At 40.9% G+C, this 20,203-nt stretch overlaps 2 protein-coding genes across 2 annotated transcripts; both read right to left on the reverse strand.

Moving 5' to 3' along the window:
- Positions 1-1,604: 1,604 nt before the first annotated feature.
- On the reverse strand, positions 1,605-4,958 carry ptger4a (prostaglandin E receptor 4 (subtype EP4) a). The gene is made up of 2 exons (XM_034542649.1): positions 4,039-4,958; positions 1,605-3,640 (listed from the first exon to the last, which is right to left on the reverse strand). Exons 1-2 carry the CDS (start codon positions 4,819-4,821, stop codon positions 3,068-3,070), a joined length of 1,356 nt encoding a protein of 451 aa, XP_034398540.1. The 5' UTR covers positions 4,822-4,958; the 3' UTR covers positions 1,605-3,067.
- An 8,331-nt stretch (positions 4,959-13,289) lies between these two features.
- mrps27 (mitochondrial ribosomal protein S27) lies at positions 13,290-19,509 on the reverse strand. Its single transcript, XM_034542286.1, has 11 exons — positions 19,425-19,509; positions 19,067-19,144; positions 17,913-17,983; positions 17,716-17,774; positions 17,063-17,177; positions 16,424-16,502; positions 15,938-16,053; positions 15,727-15,829; positions 15,492-15,634; positions 14,544-14,714; positions 13,290-13,773 (listed from the first exon to the last, which is right to left on the reverse strand). Exons 1-11 carry the CDS (start codon positions 19,495-19,497, stop codon positions 13,525-13,527), a joined length of 1,257 nt encoding a protein of 418 aa, XP_034398177.1. The 5' UTR covers positions 19,498-19,509; the 3' UTR covers positions 13,290-13,524.
- Positions 19,510-20,203: the final 694 nt, after the last annotated feature.

The raw sequence follows: 20,203 nt of genomic DNA on the forward strand, positions 1-20,203 counted from the left end.
CACAAGCCTGTACCTTGGACTTCAGCTCTGAACCATTCAGCAATTTAGTGTTGCATTTTCTTTAAGTTAGGTAGATTGAAAGAGACAAAAAAATAAGAATGGTCAACTTTTTCAGTTTAAATATGCAAATGAAGCATTATTTAATGCTAACTTTGGGTAAAATTGGGAGAAATCTGCAGACGCAAATCGTGTAATAGTAAAATAAACACCTAAATATGTATTTTGGAGGTTTTCTTTCCACAGAAATAAGACATGTTATAAAAGCAAAATGGCCCAAAACTCTCAAAATTGATAGGGGAACAGTGTCCTCTTCGGTCGTACTTTAAACACAAAAAATAGTCCAAACCAAAACTGTTAGCATAAATGTCAGATCCTGGGAAAATAAAAAGAGAACTATCTGCTTTGTATGTGAGGGGGAAATGGCCAGTTGAGCTTTCACCAAACAAAGCCTCGTTGTTCTGATAGTACATCAGCACTCGGATCATATTGCTCCATGGGCGTCACACGGACAAAGGATGCTCTTGGCATTAATGTGAGTTAAACACACTGCACAGAATCGTGTTTTCTCCTAGTCCCAGCATCCTTTTGAGGGAAGACGCACATGGCTCCTCTACTGCCGTTTAGCATAGCGTTTATCAGCTCCTGCATCAGTCCTGCTTAGGTTCTGGCTCTTTTCCAGACCGGGATTGTTTAGTGTTCTCTTCAACTGAGTGAGACAGCAGACGTGGAGGAGCAGCAGGTGTTTTCTGCTGTTTGTCAGTGAGCACATGAGGGGACAGGCTGATGATGTACAGCAGCTTCACAGGTCGTAACGACGTTTGTGTCAACTTTATGATTCAGGATTCTCTTTCCCAAGCATTGCCACCTCCAACATTATCATTTCCAACAAAAACAATCCTCATTTATCGCCGACTGAAAGAAAAGAGTTGCCTCTAAGAGCTGAGCTCAGTGGGGATGTTCTCATTTGTACCGCATGTGAATGTACACCTGTTCACACAGAAGGTAAATATTAGCCTCATCGGTTGTCCGTTTATTTATTTGATCGGGTAAAGTGCAGACTCTGGTGAGAGAAAAAAGGAGGATGAAGTGGAGGGCTTGTCCCACGGATCATTGGGTCTCGCTGTACAATCCAATTTTATATGGTTTCATTCAATTAATGTCTGTTGTTCCCCGAGTCTGGAGGATCCTCTGACACTACTCTTGCAATGTGTTTGTCTAAGCCACTGAATTGCTTGTTTAAGCTTAATTGCAGTGAATTGGAGCCGTAGGTTATGTTCATTGTTTCAGGAGAGAAGCTCTCTCGGCCAGGTTTACTTCCTGAGACTCTCTGATTCTTTGTGTGTCTGGCATTAGCAATTCGACACTTTAGCACAATCCAGAGGCTTTTTGTACACTTGGAAAAATCTCAATTTGACGTAACCTTAAACCAGAGTGTTAAACTTGGTGTTTATTGGTCTAAACTGTGGAGAAGTCTGTTCCTCTCGAGGCCATTTGTCTGTGCTAATGGGGGTCATGAGATGATCTCACCAAACCTTAGCAGGAAAAAGAGAGTGTGGGAAACTTATTATGAACTTCCGCTTTATGTTGACAATATATGATGACATGCGAAAGGACATGTTTGCCGTGAAACAATGGCGTTCTTCCCCAAATTCGTAGTTATTACCGTTCAACTTTTGCAAATACAAAGTAATATGTACGGATATGAACATGATATGATACAACAGCAACTATATGTCCACATATTTAATTCCACAATACAATATGAAAGGAATACAAAATAAAGTGCAAAATGTCAAGACCAGATTAGAAAATAAATTAAATTGGCCGCTTGTTTGTCAAAACTCTACCTTTTACCAAATATCATTATATCAAACTTGAGGGGGCGTGATACAGCATTTATCCACAATAACAGGAAAGAAGAAAGAAAGGCAAGAATGTGATCCACGACATGAAGCAACAATCTGGAGCCGATTTAATAACAGGGAAAAGGAGGCAGACTGTGTGCTTCAAAGCTGAAGTTCATTTGAGTGGAAAAGCTCGCACAAACAGGGTTTCAAAAGTTCAGTCTGATATATATAGTAGTAGGACAGCAGCTCTACGTGTCAGTTGACTAACAAGACATTAAATAGAGGAATTTTGTCATTGGTCAAAAATGTGGCACAGAATAGGATCACAAAAAAACACCATACTTCTACAGTGTGGATAATCCCTTCAGAGTTGTGATTTATTGATTAAAACCTTCTCGTGGAGAAGAATACTTTTATTACGAACAACATTTTAGACCACATCGAGGACACAGAACAGGCTTTTTTCTCAAGCTGACAGGTGTGTTGAAATGTCTTCATATTAGTGCTCCTATCTACACCACATTTGCTGTAGCCGCGGAAAAAATAAACATTTAGTGTTAAAGACAACGGAAACAAAGTTCTTATAATTTTAGATGGCATGCGTGTGTATTCCAGGGACCAGGAACAAAAACGTTGGTGTTCACCACATAATAATACTGCACTGTACATTAGTCATGGAATTAACACACCGTGTCCTTCACAAAGAGCTGTACAACAGAGGTTTGTTTCCAACTAAACACATCCTTACAATGGCAGCACACATGCCAACGATTACTCATAAGTATCACATTTAATACTGTTTTCATTTACCATATTGACCAAGCGTGTGACTCAATTATTCTAAATCAGTCAGGTTTTCCACACATGATTGGACCAAGTATAGCTGAAATGAGGAAGGATAGCTTTTCCATCTCTGGACACTTGAGTCACGGAGAAGTGGGTCATCTCTGTTACAACATCTGTTTGGGGCAAAATGACAAAATCTGCTCACACAGTCAGAGTTGGTCTTCACTTGAGGTAGCTGGGTGTCGAAACAGAGAACAATAGGATGCTCACAGCACTTTAAGTTTTTCTTTCCTTCTCGCTTTCATGTGCCCGACTTCTCAAGAAGAGTCCGTTATTATTTGTGTGCGCCTTCCACGATTTTTCACTTTTGGAGAAGTAGAGTAGACAATCTACCTCAGAGAGAAACGAGAACTTTCTCCTTGTTCAGAGTTCAGTCAGATGCATTTCTCCTCCTCTGTGTCAGTGCTCAATGACACCTGGAGGGCTGGGTCCTTTGGGCACGGCAGAGCTGCAAAGTCCCTGATTGCAGTTGTCCCTTCTCTACTATGAACCTCAACGCTGCCCTGCTCAAATGAATAAGAAGCCTGTGAGTTTCTGACGGATGAAGGTTGTGAACCAGAGAGTCCTTCTACTTTGTGGCAGGTTCCTTTATACACTTCACTTCCCTCTGGCAGGTAGAGGAAGGTCTGGGAGCTGCTGGAGAAGTCTTGCATGTAGGTGGAAGCCAGGGAGTGTGAGTCCCGCTTCGAAAGGGCCACGGAGAGCTGCTGAGTGTCTACTACACAGTGGAAGTTCCCCTGCCTCTGTTGCCTTCGCGCTCCCATCTTGCAAAATAAGTACTTGATTTTCTCAATGAGCTTGAGGAGAACAGCCTTGCGAAGCAAGATGTAGATCCAGGGGTCAAGAATGGGGTTGAATGAGGCGAAACGTATCGCTCGAAGATCAGGGTTTTTGTCAAGCCTCAGCTCCACAGGAGTCTTATACAGCTGGTTGAGAAACACCTGAGCCTGCAGAGGAAGAGTGAATACAGGTGGAGTAGATGAGTGAAAAGCACACTAATGAAAACATGGAGACGAAATTACTAATAGAAGTATGTTTTCACTTTTTCTCTAATCACCCACTCGAATTTAAGTCACATTCAATGTTAAACAAATTTAAAATATGAATCTTTCTGCGTAAAAAAGCCTAGATTAAAACGTGCATAATGGTGAGAATGACCAAGAAGATAGTGGCATAAAAAAAGGTTTATCAAGTACAACAATTAATACATTCTAACTTCGCTTTCTAATCATCCACTTGAACTTGGATCAAAATGCATGACCCAATTGTTTTGTCTGCAAAAGAATGTGCGTAAAAGATCAGTGCGTAAAGGACAGAAATAGCCCACAGGGCGCCGAGAACTTACGACAAGTGGAATGGAGCAGATAAGCACGACTGCCGAAGTGCCTATAAGGAGAATGACCATCTGAATCTCTGCGCCGGCCAGACGTCCAAAGCTGCGTCCTCTCCTCGGCGGCTCAACGGTGCGCCCGAGATCGGTTCCCAGCGACGTCCTGCGCACGAAGCGCCGGTGCATCCGGATCAAAGCCGCGCACACCAGCACGTTACAGACAACAGTGGCGAGAATAAGAAGAGAGCTGAAACCGGCGTAAATATACGAGTAGGCGGCATCGCTGGTCTTGTTGCTCCTCCACTCTAGAAAACACCACGTTTGCGGGTATTGTTTCTTCACCTGTCCAAAGCCGACAATCGGCAGGGCGCAGAAAAGCGCGTTGGAGATGTAGATCGCCAGGAGAGTCAAACCCGCCAGTTTCTGGTCCACGTAGTCATTGTAGAAGTAGGCATGGTTTATAGCGATGTATCTCTCCACCGACATGGCACAGATGATACTGAGCCCCGCCAGGGAGAAGAACAGCAAGGTGAATCCAAAGTACTGGCACAGCGGGTCCTCTCCTGGCCACGATCCTTTCACGTAAGTGGCGATGGTGACCGGACTGGCCAGCAGAGTGCCCAGCAGGTCCGTGACTGCCAGTCCACACACCAGCGTGTAAAACGTGGTTTCCTTCTGTTCCTTGCGAGATTTACAGAGAACCACGATGGCGATGACATTCCCCACCACCCCGAAAATGAACATAATGGACGGGATGGTCGGGACCATGGTCCTCCCTGTCATCGATTGATTATTCATTGTTATGTCCTTCGAACGCAGTTCAAGACGAGTCCAGACCAGGAAACTTATCTGCACGTGGAAGAAACCGGTGCAACATTGTAAATATCAGGGGGGGGAATAAAGTTTGCACTTTATCTTAAAACCCACTTCTAAAAAAAGGTCTCCTCCCCGCAAAACATCGTGGCTGCTGCTGCCAACAGACACCAATTAGGCTCTGCCTTCAAGTTCCGTGCAGGCTTCAGTCCCTCCCCTCCACTTCTCTCCACAACCCTCGTACGGTGGTGCAGGGAAGACCTTGGTGATGTTGTAACATCCATCACACAGAAGTTGACCTAAAAATACAACACAACATTTTTTATTTATTGTAGCACTATTGTAGGGCTATTTACATTATATTTTAGGCAATTAGTTGAGGCTTCTGGGGCAATAATGGTCGACAGTTTGATAATTTCACAGGCCAACAATGTGTTCTTTGTTAGAATGAAATGTGATATTAAAATATGATTCATACAAAAGACACTCCTGATACTTGCTGTAACACCCATAGAATAAATCAGGTAAGGGTTATTCTAAAATGATTTCCTGACAATCAAACTCATGGGTTATTATAGGAGTGATTTGGCTCCATAATTTTAGATAATAATCAACAAAGTGTCAAACGCCTAATCCAGTGTTCCGGGTTATTCTCTTATTCTGATTGGTTCCCCCAAATGTCATGCAAATATATTCATAAACCTGTTAGCTATTCTGCTCAGTCCTAATGTTTCTTAGAAAAACGAAGTTGAAGAGCCTGTTTTTATGATCATGTTGTTAAAAGGACATTTAATCAGGCCATTAAAATGCAGTCATATAACACATATTGGTCTCAATAAAAGCTCTTGTTGTGAATGACAACAACATGTAATGTGTGCCCATCATTTATGGGAGAAAAATAAACATGCTGTCTTGCTGACAGGGCGATGAGTGTCTGTGACATGATGGTCACAGTCTTGTGACTTTAACTGAAAAACAAAACTTGTGATTATTCACTATTTGTGGCATGGACTAGATCTCTTCATAAAAAACTCCTGGAATCAAATATTCCTATATATATATTGGAGAGAGACCCGAAGGGACGGGCTCTCAGTGTTGCCGACTTGGCAACCTTCTCAGGAGGTTTAGCAACCTTTGAACCTAAAGCTGCTTGCTAATTTCATTAGAAAACAGTTGCGAACACTGCGTCGGGTAATCTTTAAAATCTAACATACTCTGGCCAGATTACCAACCCTGCCTTTCAGACTGGGCTTGACACCTAAATGCTGCATTACTATATTGGAAAAGGCAATGGTCCAACATTAGCCTGAGCTGCTATAGCCTCCGACCACAAGTAGCAGCACAACGCTGCCGTGCAGAACCTCAGTTGGTGAGCGAGGAAGAAATCCTACGCCATCTTTGATTTAGCATGTCTTTATATGATGATTAAAAAATAGCTTAAATGTGCCCATTGTATAATTTTTTTAAGAAATCAAGCAACCACATCGACAAACACAGTGCGGTCTATTGAATACCATTGTAAACATATCCAATAGTAGTTGGCAAGCAGCAAACAAATGCACGCAGATTAGCTTGTTAGCTCGTCTACCACCTCGATTCTTCAGCCCACCAGACTGACCCTGTGCTCTTGGAAAACACACTTGTTGTTTTCTTTGTTTCCACTTTCTGGCATTTATTTAAACATGGAAAAGGAGGAAACCCTCTCTGATTAAGGGCGTAGTATAGCCTTCGAAAAAATAATGAACAAATATTTTCTCAAGCATGCCAGAGTGTAGGCCGAATATACCATGATTGGACTTAACGTGTCAACCCTTTGAAAAACAGCCATTATGTAATGTGTTTACGACCCATCTGCGTACGAATAAAATATGATTTCAGCCTCCTCTGGACTTTTTCTGTACGTGTGTGTTTGCTTTCAATCCTCGCAGAATGTCGTTTAAGTAGATTTGAAAGATTAGGCTTCACATGAATGTGCTTTTCCTGGATTTGTTTGTGGAAGTCAGATAACCTGCGGCGTGGTCAAACCGTAATGACCCCCAGCACTGCTGAAAGAATCAATTTGTCCTGTAAATACAACTCCAGCCTTTGTTTTCTGTTGATCGACAATCGCACAGCCTGTTTGTGCATTTGTTTTTCTGGTCGACTTTGTAGTTTAAAGAAAGCAAAGAAAAAAACAACTTCCCAAACATACTTTTTCTTCCATGGATTTCATTCCTGTGCCAAACAATTACGACATTGTGGAACAGCACTACATTCTTGGAAAGTGTTTTGTTATTTTCTTATATCCTCAATGCAGGTCCAAGTTTCTCTTGTGATACCTGTTATGGATTTGACTTTGTTTCTTGCAACCAGATGGACAATTAAACCAAGGGAGGAACACTAGAACTGCAGTTACAGGTGGCATACTGGGTTCGCCACAACATTTAAGTGTACCTCTGGACAATTTCCCCTGCAACAATGCATCCGTGTTTCGGTTTAACATCTGGGTTGAGCCCATGATTTATCGCCTGAGATTACGGTTTGCCACAGACCTTTTTTTAAAGAAAAACAACAGCTACTTGTCGAGTCGAACATGATCTCTGTGGACATGTACGGACACAGTCGGGAGCTTGTGGGATAAAGGAAACTGTCTTTGTTCCAGGTTTCTACTGTACACACCCACATATTTAATAACTGACTAAACTGACTCTGTACAAGCACAATTTACATTTTTGTCAACTGAATCTTGATGAGCGTTCTAGTTTCAACAGTCTCACTTTAGGGTTATCATAATGTTTCCAAATTGAGCTCTTTCTCAACTATTGGCTCAAAGGAATTGTGCAACATTTTGGGAGATACACGTTTGCTTTCTTGCAGAGAGTCCGATAAGAAGATTGTAGCTTTCTGTGCAATAGTTGGCTTGCTTAGCTTCCTTACGGACTGGAAATGGGGAAACAGCGAGTCTGGTTCTTTTCTAAAGGAACTCAATCTCATACCAACAGCTCTAAAGCTCACGAACAAACATGTTGCATCTTGTCTCTTCCAAAAAACAATCCTGAACCTAAGCAGGCAGTTGTTGTCAGGCCACTGGCGTGCACGCTGGTCCAGCGTTTATGCTAAGTTAAGCTGCTGGCTCCAGCGACATATTTACACAGAGTGAGGTTTCAATATTGAGCTAACTTAGCCAAAATGTGAATCTCGTCATTTAAAAGTTTGCTAAGACCCCAAAAAATGTCATGAAATCAAATCTGTTTTTCATGTTGTAGTGAAACAAACAAAGCAGCTACCTGGAAGGTTGCAGAAATGCTCATTCACTAATGTGTAAACGTATATACGTTTAAAAAATAATAATATTACAAATTAAAATGGTTTAGCAGTAAATTATATTGGCTAAAACGTAAACAAAACGGTTATTTAAGGTGGTTGCTTTGTGTGTATAATACAAATGCACGTCAACAGTACTCGCCATGAACCTTGATCATCAATATAGATCACATCTTTGTCCACATTGCTATTTTAGGCGTTGAACTGGTACTTTCCAATAAACCAGTTGATAGTTATAACTAGTCCCCCCTCTCGACTCGAGTCTGGGATTCCCAACATCTTTGAGAAGAAGCCCAAGTTGGACAGGTTGTTGTCCTTGACACTGCCGGAAAGTTTAGAGAGAGCTTGGATGTGTTTATTCTGGTACATTTGTAGATAACATCCGCATGCGCTCTCACTCAGCAAAACAAAGAGAATCAGACGTAAACTGTTTGAACTGGCACAGAGTTTGACATGTGATGCCAACATGAAAAAAGAAACGCTTTGTCTGCTTTCTGAATTTATTCACAGCAAGCATCTCATTATAACGTCCTTAATTCCTTTGGGCTGCTCAGTCAAAGTCATCAAATGTCATCACATTCGATCTCGAACGCCTTGAAGATAAAGATTCACTGCATTCAACTGCTGTGAATATGACCTCGAATGACCCTGATTCGTACAGTTATCAAAAGTCATCAAACCCAGAGAGGACAGTTTACCCTCGAGGCTTCAGGACTACAAAATCAGGCTCAGGCTCATCAAAGTCAAAATGACAAAGAGCACTATTATGCACTTTGCATTGAACATTAAACTTCACCCAACCAGCAGGAAGGTCTATCCCCAAAGAGGGAATGACTCATATCATGGCAACAGGCAAACAGCAACATAACGGGAAGTGGCTTCAAACTTGTTAATCCATCCAAACTCTTCAGATTCCTTGAACAAACTGTGAGCCCGCTCACTGATGTACAAGTGGACCATTTGTTTGTAATGTAGACATTGTTGTGGCAATCATTAACAGGGAGCAGTAACTCAAAGCCAAATTAGGGACATTTACTGCTAATCTTTACATGACCAGATGACCTGAACTGCCTTAGAGCACAACGATGATGATGAATATATTGAGTTGCAAACCTACTTCCAAAGAGCCAAGCAGACGTGAGCAGAACCCGACCGGCACGGCATCTCATTTAATCAGCTCGTTTATATTCTAACTACTGAATTTGTGAATTAGGTTTGGACACACTGGATGCTGCTTGTGAACTCATTGAAATGCAAAAAAAATAAACAGCTCCGTTCAGATTGCTGACGTACATTATATGTCAGTAAGAAGGTGAGATTTTTTTATATCATGACCTGCCGTCTCGGTGACATGCTTTTTAATCTATTTGGCCACGAGCAGTTGGTTTCGGTGGGAAATGATGTTGCTATAGCAACCGCTACTGGCAAAGGTCCTAGTCAGGTTCAGTTTATCTGTGACTTTGGTCAGATCTGTGACCGAGCAAATGTTGACAGATTTCTTTTATCTTCCTAAATAGCCATGCTGTCGCATTATCTGGAGATACACCGTTGCTATAGCTTTTAATTGTGATTGTTAACATGTTCATTTACTTTTTCTGCCAGACACTTAGACAAGGACTGATTAATGGTCACGGGTAAACAGTTAGAATTGGCTGAGTCCAAAGGAAACTAAATCTGCCAATCGGCATTTTAAAAACTTAATTACATCGTTTTTTGGGGGGGAGGTTTGGCACGTGCCTGGTTGTACTTCTATAATAATTGACCATTTGTATAGTCTTGAAAAGTAAAATTGTTTTTAAATTCCATTTAAGCAATCTAATGAAAATGTGCTGTGAAAACCCTGTCATGAAAAAAGCTTGTTGATGTGGTTGTTGGATCCTGATTCATGTGGTGGTTATAGGAGAAGGAAATGTGCACAACTGATTAAACTGATTAATCGTAAATCTCGTTGGCTGCCTAACCCTTAACACATGCAGCTACAATCTTAGAATATAATGTTTCTTTGAGGACATTTCCAAACAATCACATGTGATGCTTTGTTCTCTTGGAGCAATCAGCCTTGTCTTATCTTTTATCTGGTTGCTCCGGCTTTTATTTATGAAAACCCTGCTGGCAATTTCTCATCAGCAACCCCCCCCCCCCCCAATGTTCCAGAGAAATTGAGGACAACTTTTTTTCGACTGTGTGTATTTTGCCACATGATTGACTTGTATTTATGAAAGCATTTTGATCATGGCAGTGTTCGTATTGTGGGACAGCTGTGATACGTCTGTCCTAAACACTCAGACATGTGTTTCGGCCACTTAGCCTCAGCCTTGGGTCAGTACTCTTTCACATGTTGCGGCATCGAGTGCTCAGAGGTTGAGAGAAATACTGGAAATGTTGGACAGCATTTTATGTCTTTGGAAAAAACGTGTATTTGTTGAGGAAAGACAACTAAAGTTCCAGTTTACAGACACAGTTGCAAAGTGCAGAGGTCGGCCGACAAAAATATCACAAATGACATGCAATGCGGTAATTGCGGTTCCTCTTAACATGGTGAGACCATTAGAAACATGTATTTAAACTCGTTTTCCCTGAACTTGTTGTACAAAGTACTTCATATTGAGCATACTTGTTGTACAAAGTACTTCATATTGAGCATACTACCAGCTTTAACTTCTGCAGCAGATACAATAAATCACAAAATTAAAATAATTGTATAAAAAGATTATAGTCACAGTTTTATGGTAACTATTACTGACTGAAAGAGGTTTCAACATTGTTTGCTCAACACTATAACTACAAAGTTACAGAAAGTCCCCCTCATTAATCTAGAAATAAGATGCAAAGAAAATTTGAGCTTAAAGTTGTATAAGTTGGCATTTTGTGACAAATGTTATTAAATTGAAAAACGCTGTATTATTATATATTAATATAGCAGCTGATGACAAAATAACAAATGAATCAGACAGCAAATAAATCCAATGTCTAATTACCGCTGCTCACCAGCCTAATTTATTACTGTTTAATATGTGAGCAATACACCAATGTCAGGACTCATAAAAGCCACGAAAAACCTCAACACAAACAGACATTAAACATGATTTGTTTTCACTTATCTCTTTACATGAAGCAGCTGACTTTGATAAATAATGAAATATTAATAAATACGTTTCTCTGGAGCCGAGAGCAACACGAGCAGCAGCATCGCATCCTGTAACCTGCTTTGCAGAACAGGACCAACGGTGCTCAGACACAAATTACACATACGAAATCTAAAATAGGAACCGGATCATGTGGACTTGAGTGAGAGGAAAGGAGAGGGGGAAAAAACACAAGATCGTGTGTTTACAACGAGGATAGAAATGTATGAAGTATTGTTCATAGTGGATAGTATACTGATACTAAAACATTAGAGGATGTGCTGGCTTTATTGTAAAGCCTCTTACTAGCTGAAGTGCCTTTATTCTCTGGTTGAGATCAACCGTTTGTTTTTTATCTACAGTAGCAGGTGTTCTGTATCCAGTCTCGGCACTGATCAAGTCTAATGCATCCCCTCTTCCACATTTTGTAATATTTACATATGTAACAAACCACAAACCACTCCTCCCCCTCCATTAAACACACACACACACACACACACACACTCACACACAGGTCTTTAAACCCCCCTTAAAAGGCTCTGGGCATCAGATAACCACTGATGTGGATGTCACACTTCCTGACTTTCCCCTCATCGCCTCTCACCTGACTGACTTCCACATCGGCGTTACCACACCTGTTGTTCAAACACCCGCAATGACGGACACTAAAGCAAACACTTGTGTTACTTTTAAACCAGTGATTTTTAGTTGAGTTTGAGGACAAAGGATGATGAATGACTAAATGTATTTTCTTACTGCGGAATAAAGCTAATTCATTGTCTACAGATTTTACACAGAGGGAGATAAGCATCACACATGAGAAAAGGCCTGTGGAGTGATGCTGGTATAAGATGAAAGCTTACATGTAAGGAGACTGGGAAGATAGTGATAATTACACTTCAGGTTTCAGTAAAGACGTAGACTTAAATCGGATGCTGCGAAACATCCATGGCAAAAAGCAGTAAACAATGTAAACATGGAGTCAAAAGCTGTGACATCCACACTTCAAAATATTAGTTTGAGGAGGTCAAACTATACATTTAAATGAACTGTTGCTGACCATTTGTGAATGAAGCAATGACTTCACATGCATCAAGAAATATGTTTCGGAGCTCGTGGTAATGCTGTTTGTATAGTTCAGAACGCGACAGCTGCCATTATTTCATCCATCATCCATTTATTAGCGGTTTGTGTTGTTTTGTGAGATGTGATTTATAAAGTTGCCAGCTAGATTGTTATTAAGCAGGTCAGACGTGTTGAACATATTATATACAAGCTCCTTAACTACGTTGACCCCAGGTTGAGATTGTTACTGTTTCGGGCAAGTAAGAAAAGATGAATAGAAGTAAATATGAGTAATGAAATGAAATGGCTAAATTACACGCCTAGTGCTCATATATAAGAAAACATTGACAATGGGTGGTGTTGCTCTCAACAAAGCAGTCAGTAAGGAGCAATCTTGTTTCAGCACTCTGTGCCGCTCATTCATCCCCAACTGCATACCAGGCTGTTTCCCAAGACCATGTCCTGAATACTGAATAGCTGCAACATAATGTGGAACGAATGCATTATGTGCACGACCGCAACAACATTCTCTCTGCAAAGATCGATTATCTTCTCTTCCTAAAGTCTAAACAATTCAGGCTTCACTTGGTGGTAAAACCTGAATTGTTTTTTGTGCATTAGTAAGGTCATGTTATTCTCACAGATGTTTTCCTTTGAGAACAAAAATGTTTTTTTGGGCCGTTAATGCATTCCTTTCCATGCAAATAATCTAGATATCAGCTAATTCTCCAGCGCAATACCCATTTCAATCCCCTGTGAGAACACACACACACACACACACACACACACACACACACACACACACAGACACACACACACACACACACAGGATTGGGAGGATGTGATGGTAAGAGCTTTTTGCTTACATGAGGTCACCCGACCATCAGGCTCAACAATCGACGTGTGCATACATTTAAATAACAACATCATCCCAGAAAAAACAACAAATGTGAGACACAATTACCGACAGATGAAAATTAATTGTATTTTGACAATATATTTATATTTGCCCCATTTAATGCTATAAAAACAGAGCAATACTTTTCGCATTTGCAAACGATAATTGTTATATACAAAAGTAACACCAGGTGATATTTGGACATTGTATACACATAAAACTCCTATTAAACAATCACAATGTGGATACGCGACGGACAGTTCAGAGATCTGGATGCAGCCCCATGCGGCCTGGTCTCTACGCCTGCTCGGCTGCGGCCTTGGCCGCTAGCCGCTCTTGTTTCTCTTGCTCCGCCTTCTCCCTCATCTCTTTCTCTCTCTTGATCAGCTGCGTATTCTCGGCCTCCCAGGCCTGCACCCGGATCAGGTACTGCTCCAAGTCGGATTTCTCCACAGCAGCCAGGTCCTGCTGGGCCAGAACGGCCACTGAAGCCTGGAAAGAGGCAGAGTCCACTTTACCCAGAGACTCCAGCTGGCTGCTCAGTTCCTGAAGAGAAGGAGAAACAAAGAGACGTTGAGGCGCCACATGGTGACCTCATCACTGCATCTAAATAACTTGAGTGGCATAATAAATACATAGAAAGTACTGTGAACCACAGAATTTAGTGCCACACATGTTGCAGACCATGTGTGTAATATGACTTTTGGTTTTGTAGTCCTGGCCAGTTTGATTTACAGAGTTTTCTGACCGCTAATAACAATATGGAGCAATGTCGTCATTCCAGAAAGCCAACAATGAAACCATCTCTCAGTCATTACATTTCCCTCTGCATTCGCCAACCAAGCAAAGCAGGATACAATCTTAAGATGCCGAGACATTATCAGTGTGGAGGCTGCTCCCTGCCTGCTAAATCATTGTTTTATTATCAAAGGCATGGAGACGGCCCGACCAGCTTACCGCTGCACGGCTCCCTGGCATGAACATCGCTTTAGGCTCGTCTCAAGAACGGGTAACAAAGACTTTGAATATCTTAAACACCGCCGATGCAAACCATTGTTTAACGCAGATCATTGTTTTATCATTACACACAGTAAGTTAACTAAGAATGTTTATTATGTGTTAAGTTACGGTTATTGTTCAAATTAAATGTTATGGCTCATTAAAACACATTTTTAAAACCCACACACGTACAACCCCAGTTATGACAGGAAACACTGTTCATCACATGTTTACCGGCTCGCCCTGACAAGGAAAAAGAATGTCAATCCAGTATCTACAAAATAGAAGCACAGGTGGTTTACACAACACACGCCAACCTTGAATCTGCTGACATAGTGCGGGAGCTTAGCCTGCTCGGCATGATCATCTTCATCTATGGTGTCTTCTTCCTTCTCCTCCTCCCCGCCCTCACCGGCCGACTCCGCTCCCGAGGAGTCGCTGTCTGAGGAAGAGGATAGTTCCTGCAGCACGTCATTCATGCCGTCCAGCTGAAGAAATAATGAAAAGGAACGTTCACAAAACCAATGTAAAGTGCATTTCTGAAACAGCTGTTACTCAAATAAAAAGTACATACGTTAGCCAGATGCAGTTCGTTATTTAAAGATTGCATGTGAAGACGGAAGAGGCTGAACACCTCAACTCTTTATCTTGGGAAGGAGCAAGATTAACTGTCACCTGAGGCGGCGGCACCTTCATTTGAGATGTAATATTTCCTCTCTGTCCTACGGTGTTATCTGCTCTTATTGCTGTGCCGCTGTCTGACACACGCTGTTTAGCTCCTGTTGCAATGATTCTTAAAGACGTCTTCTGGGCTCCAGGCTCATCTAAATCTCATTAGACGTGGACAAAGCTGGGCTATTGGACTGGACAGCACAGGCCGGATCAGAGGGGCCACACCCGACTGCCATGGTGCAAATATGTAAAAATAACGATATGACAGCATGCATGTTTTACCTCAGTAGAAGAAGACTGTCTGTGTTATACAACCCATCTGGAAAGTAACCACTGTCTCTTCTCTGTGTGTGCGAGTGTGTGTGTGTGTGTGTGTGTGTGTGTGTGTGTGTGTGTGTGTGTGTGTGTGTGTGCTTTATGTGAGGTAACAAGATGCCAGGCAGGGATTAATAATTAACAAGATCTTAAAATGGCCTTTTTTCAACTAGAAGATTTCTTCTTTGGGATGATTGGACACACACACACACCCCCACCCACCCACACACACACACACATTGAAAACACTGTTTGAACTTGATTTTCTGAGCCCTTACTGTGTCTTTGGACAGCTTGACGTCACCAGAAGCAGTGGCCACTCTCTCCATGACGGCCAGCGCCCGGTCCAGATATCCATGACCCCAGAAGAGAGGCATCCCCTTGAACACGCCATGTATGCCCTTTAACATCTCCACCTTGCCTGGACGGGGAAGACGGAGGATACATGAGACAAACGGCATAATGAAAGGAATAAAACACCATCACTGTGGGGGACGAAATTCATATACACACCCAGCAGAGCGTTGCCGAGCAGCTGAGCGCTGAGGCCAACATTGTTGTCTTGCCGCAGTCCACAGATGAGCAGTGATGCCCCCAATGCCCGCTCCCCTGACACCTGAACACAGCGAGGAACGAGGGTGAGCATCTTATTAGGATAAATGTTGGATGGTTCTGCTGCGACGTTCACATGCTGACGGGTTGCGGTTGCCGTCGTGTCACTCACAGTGAGCTGTGGCCTCATTGCTCGGTAACTGGCCAAGGCGTGCAGAGACAGGATCCGTGTGGAGGGAAGGTCGAAGGCCTCCTGAAGCATCACCTCCTCAACCACAGAGCATGCACCTGTACATTTACAACAAAACACATGACGTAATTTCAAAACGACACTTTTGTTGTTATCTTCCTATGCCGTAAGTTCTTTTTCAGGCAATTCCTTTGTAAAATGATAGTTGTGTTCCCTGAAATGATAAATTAAAATGATATTGAATGTAATGCTTTTTAACTCACTGCTCCTGATGACCTTTTGTCAAGTTAAAAAGGATAAGTCTGGTGTTGTTCTATATTGTTCTTGTTGTCAACAAATCACTTTTTTTTTTTTAAAGTTTTAAAATTAAGCACTTTTACCCAGGTTTTACCATAGGTTGTACTTTATTTCAGTTAGTCTATTTTTACCAAATGTTTGATTGAAAACATGCTTTAAAAAACGCCTTACTTGTAAAGTCGCCATCCTTAATGTAAGAATCTATGAGCAGGTTGAAGGTGAAGTCATCTGGGAATATTCCATACTGGATCTGCACACACACACATTTTTTTGTAACGTTATTTATCCGTGAACATTGACCGTTTACCGTTCATGATTTGGTAAACACAGTGAGGTTCACACAAGAACACAGCTGCTGGTTCTAATGAGTCACTGACGTCGAGGCCTTTTATCTCACAGTTTCACAACACCAATCAAAACAACATCACAGGCGGCCAAAGCGACCGGGTTTGACCTCACTGTCAACACGCTTTTGGGCCAGTATCCATATCTGCTTTTGGAATAATTCAGTGATTCCCAGATACTACGACTCATTCGGGAACAGTGCACATGCTGTGCTGAAAATGTCAAACATGTGTTTGATGTAATTTGTTTCTGCTCAGATCAGTTTGAAAATGCATCTGGGTGGTTAAGATTGGATCTGTGATCGCTCACACTGCTCGATAACTGCAGCTGTCGGCCCCGATCAGGAGCCTCTGATCAGATTTCCTTTCTGATTATAAAGACGTGCCTCCTTTGCACTGACCAAAAAGTCTTCTGTGCTCAGTTTATTGTTTGAAATATGAGGAGGGATTATAATGTGTTGCGTACCTTGTTTTTAACTGTGTGCAGGGCCTTCTCTCTGGCCCCGTATTTTAGACACTGCCTGATCCAACTGTGAATGGTCCAGTCTCTCAGGTACCAACAGTTTGGACTGTGGCGAAACCTGAAGGGATGAAAAAAAAAAAAAATTCTGTTTATATATCGATCACAGCTTTTATGTGCAAGTAACAATGTTTAACAACTCAACCATAATAACCAAAATACTAGTCAAACCTCATCAACTACAATTGAATTTATGAACACATTTTTTTACATTACATGTCATTTAGCTGACGCTTTTATCCAAAGCGACTTACAATAAACGCAAATTTAATTATGATTTACAAGCTTCTCAAAGTGGAAAGGTACTTATTAAATTCTCACCCCGTAAAGAAAATTCATGTGCATTGAACAAGGGTGCGATTGCGAAATTTACTAAATCTTATAATCAAAAGAAAGGGTGCAGATTCAAGAAGAAGGTGTAAACAGGAAAGGTCTAGGGTTGTCCCAAACAAAGAAAACCATGTGACTGATCATAAAGCAAAACAGAAAAGCCAAACAGACATTAATTCCAAGAAAAGCCCACACAACATTGGCACCACGCAAAAAAACCAAGGAAGCAGCAGAAACCGATGCAGAAAGAGTCAAATGGTCCCTCTTACTTGTAAAGGTAGTACTCCGCTTGATCAACTTCCTCTCGAGATGAAATGTTGTCAACAAACTGACACACAAACAAAAAATGTATAGTTACAGAAACATTTGTCCCCACTGCCGTCAAATCCAAACTTATTTGTCCATCTACCTGCGACAGGTTGACCCCAGACAAATAAAACATGGGCGATGTAAATCTAGAGCTTACCCGTGACACAGTCAGAGAACTAACTGGGAGATTCTTGTCGTATGTCCTGTCCATAGTGGTGGCCAGTACAGCTGTAAGAAAAAAAAGTGAATTATGTTCTATAAAATCAAATCACTGTGTATTTTACTGATGGCTGTGTATAATTATACCCACACAGTGTACAATCAGTGCAGCATGAGACTGCAGTGTTACGCTGCCACCCTGTGTCAATCAAGTGCACGCGCAGTAACGGTTCGTCTTCGACTGTTGCAGGTAAGCGCGCAACAAAAGTATGTCTTCATTCTTTTAGACATGAAATAAACCGATGTATGTCGGCTACACATCACTGTGTAACTGATAATTATAGAGGGGCATGATACTGGTGCTATTATGGTACTTGACAAATAATATATATTTAAACTTTAATAGGTCAACAACAACTTCAGAGTTTAATTTTGTCTTAACACAAAATAAATTAACAATATTTAGCTACACTACATTAGAGCTCGGCTGTGCAACAACCTAAAATTGCTTAAATTGTGATTACAAAATCTGGAAAATATCAACTCAAAAGTCAAGTAAATTATATTTATATAGCCCAATATCATTAATATCAAAATGTCCTCAAGGGGTGACAATAATATTACATAATAGATAATCACGTCCTCTCAAAATCAGAGTAACCGGCATTCAATACCAACTTTTGGAACTTGACAGTTTTCAATACTTTAAGTCGATAAGTCTACAAAAAGTACAGAAGTTAGATTTAAAATTTGGGGGCTTTTATTCATACTTTAATGTGTCCTGATTTTGCCTACATTTGGAAGACAGACTGCAACTTAAGCTCTACCTAATTTAACTTGTACCCATTTGAACTATTTTATATTTTGTATTTTGTTTGGTTCTTATTCGCTTGGTTTTATTGTGAAGCACTTTGTAACTTTTTTTGAAATATTAATAGAAATGACGTTATTACTATTATTGATTGAATCATTATTGTAACTATTGTGTGAATTAGTGCCGACCATTAAGGATTACATTGTTGAATAATGACAAATGGAAAAGGAGAATAAGTGGGTTCTTCTGGACAAGGCCGACACACCCTGACCTCTGTTGTTGGAGACTAGTTATGATTGTTAACTGAACTATAACTGTTAGACAGTTTGGTCTCTTACACAGGTTCTGGGGGTCCTTCTTTCTCGACTCCCACACGATGGTATCGGTGTAAGCTGCTGAGAGCATCCATCTCCTGGCTGCGAAGACAAGCAGTCCACCAGGTCATGCAGACACAAACACTACATATCTATGAGCTGGTTATTACTTTCCTAAACCTCAACGTCAGCAACCTGCGTGTTGAAACCTCAGATCGGTGCCTATAACGTTAGCTAGTCAGCTAACGACATGAACTGGAGACGTTTAGCTTCCGAAATATCAGAATAACGACAATAAAAGCCAAATAAACAGAAGTTAAACAAAGAAATACAATCATATTAAACTATATCGTTATTGTGGCCAGATACGAGATGCGTTTACCTGAGAGAGACGGAGATAAACGTTTAACTTTGACAGCTGCAGTCACACATCGCTTCCAAACGGACGCTGCCATGTTTGGACGATACCATTTCTTAGTCGGGACGGGGGGGTATGTGAGAGGGTTATACCAAAAGTAAGACACAACGGCAATAGGATACTAACCCTACGAACGTTACATTTTTTGTATTAATGATTTGCACTGAAAAAGTATATCGCTAAATATTCATGAAATATAAATTGTAAAGGCAGAAAATATGTAATTAATTGATTAAATAACTTAAAATACTTAAACTAAAAATGCTAATGCTAATAACAAGCCTAATCATATGAAATGTTTAGCTTTGGAGCCTGTTTACCTAGTTGTATGGCTGTGAAATGATGCAGAAAATACTCCACAAGGTACAACTTCACATGAAATACGAGAGTTTCATCATTGATAACAATGTCTGCATATTTACCCATTAATGAGTATAATCAGCAAATTTAAAAAAAAGTATTTACCTTTCTAAATAACAAGAAAGTTGTAATTTAAACTAAATATGTTCAACTCGGGATTACAAATATTGTATCCTGTTTTATCTTCTACAAGCAATGTTCTTGGACACATTGTTTTCAGATTGATTGTCATCAGTAAAATGCACACACACATTGGTTGGCTGGGGCAGATAAAGTATCTCCGTTGAAGGGGTGTGCTTTGACATTAAATTAGGAGAAATCTCTTGAATATATAGTAAATGAGGCCACAACACAGTACAGTACATATGTTACAACAATAGAGG

This window comes from Cyclopterus lumpus, chromosome 9 (genome assembly GCF_009769545.1).
Source record: "Cyclopterus lumpus isolate fCycLum1 chromosome 9, fCycLum1.pri, whole genome shotgun sequence".
Classification (NCBI taxonomy): Eukaryota; Metazoa; Chordata; class Actinopteri; order Perciformes; family Cyclopteridae; genus Cyclopterus; species Cyclopterus lumpus.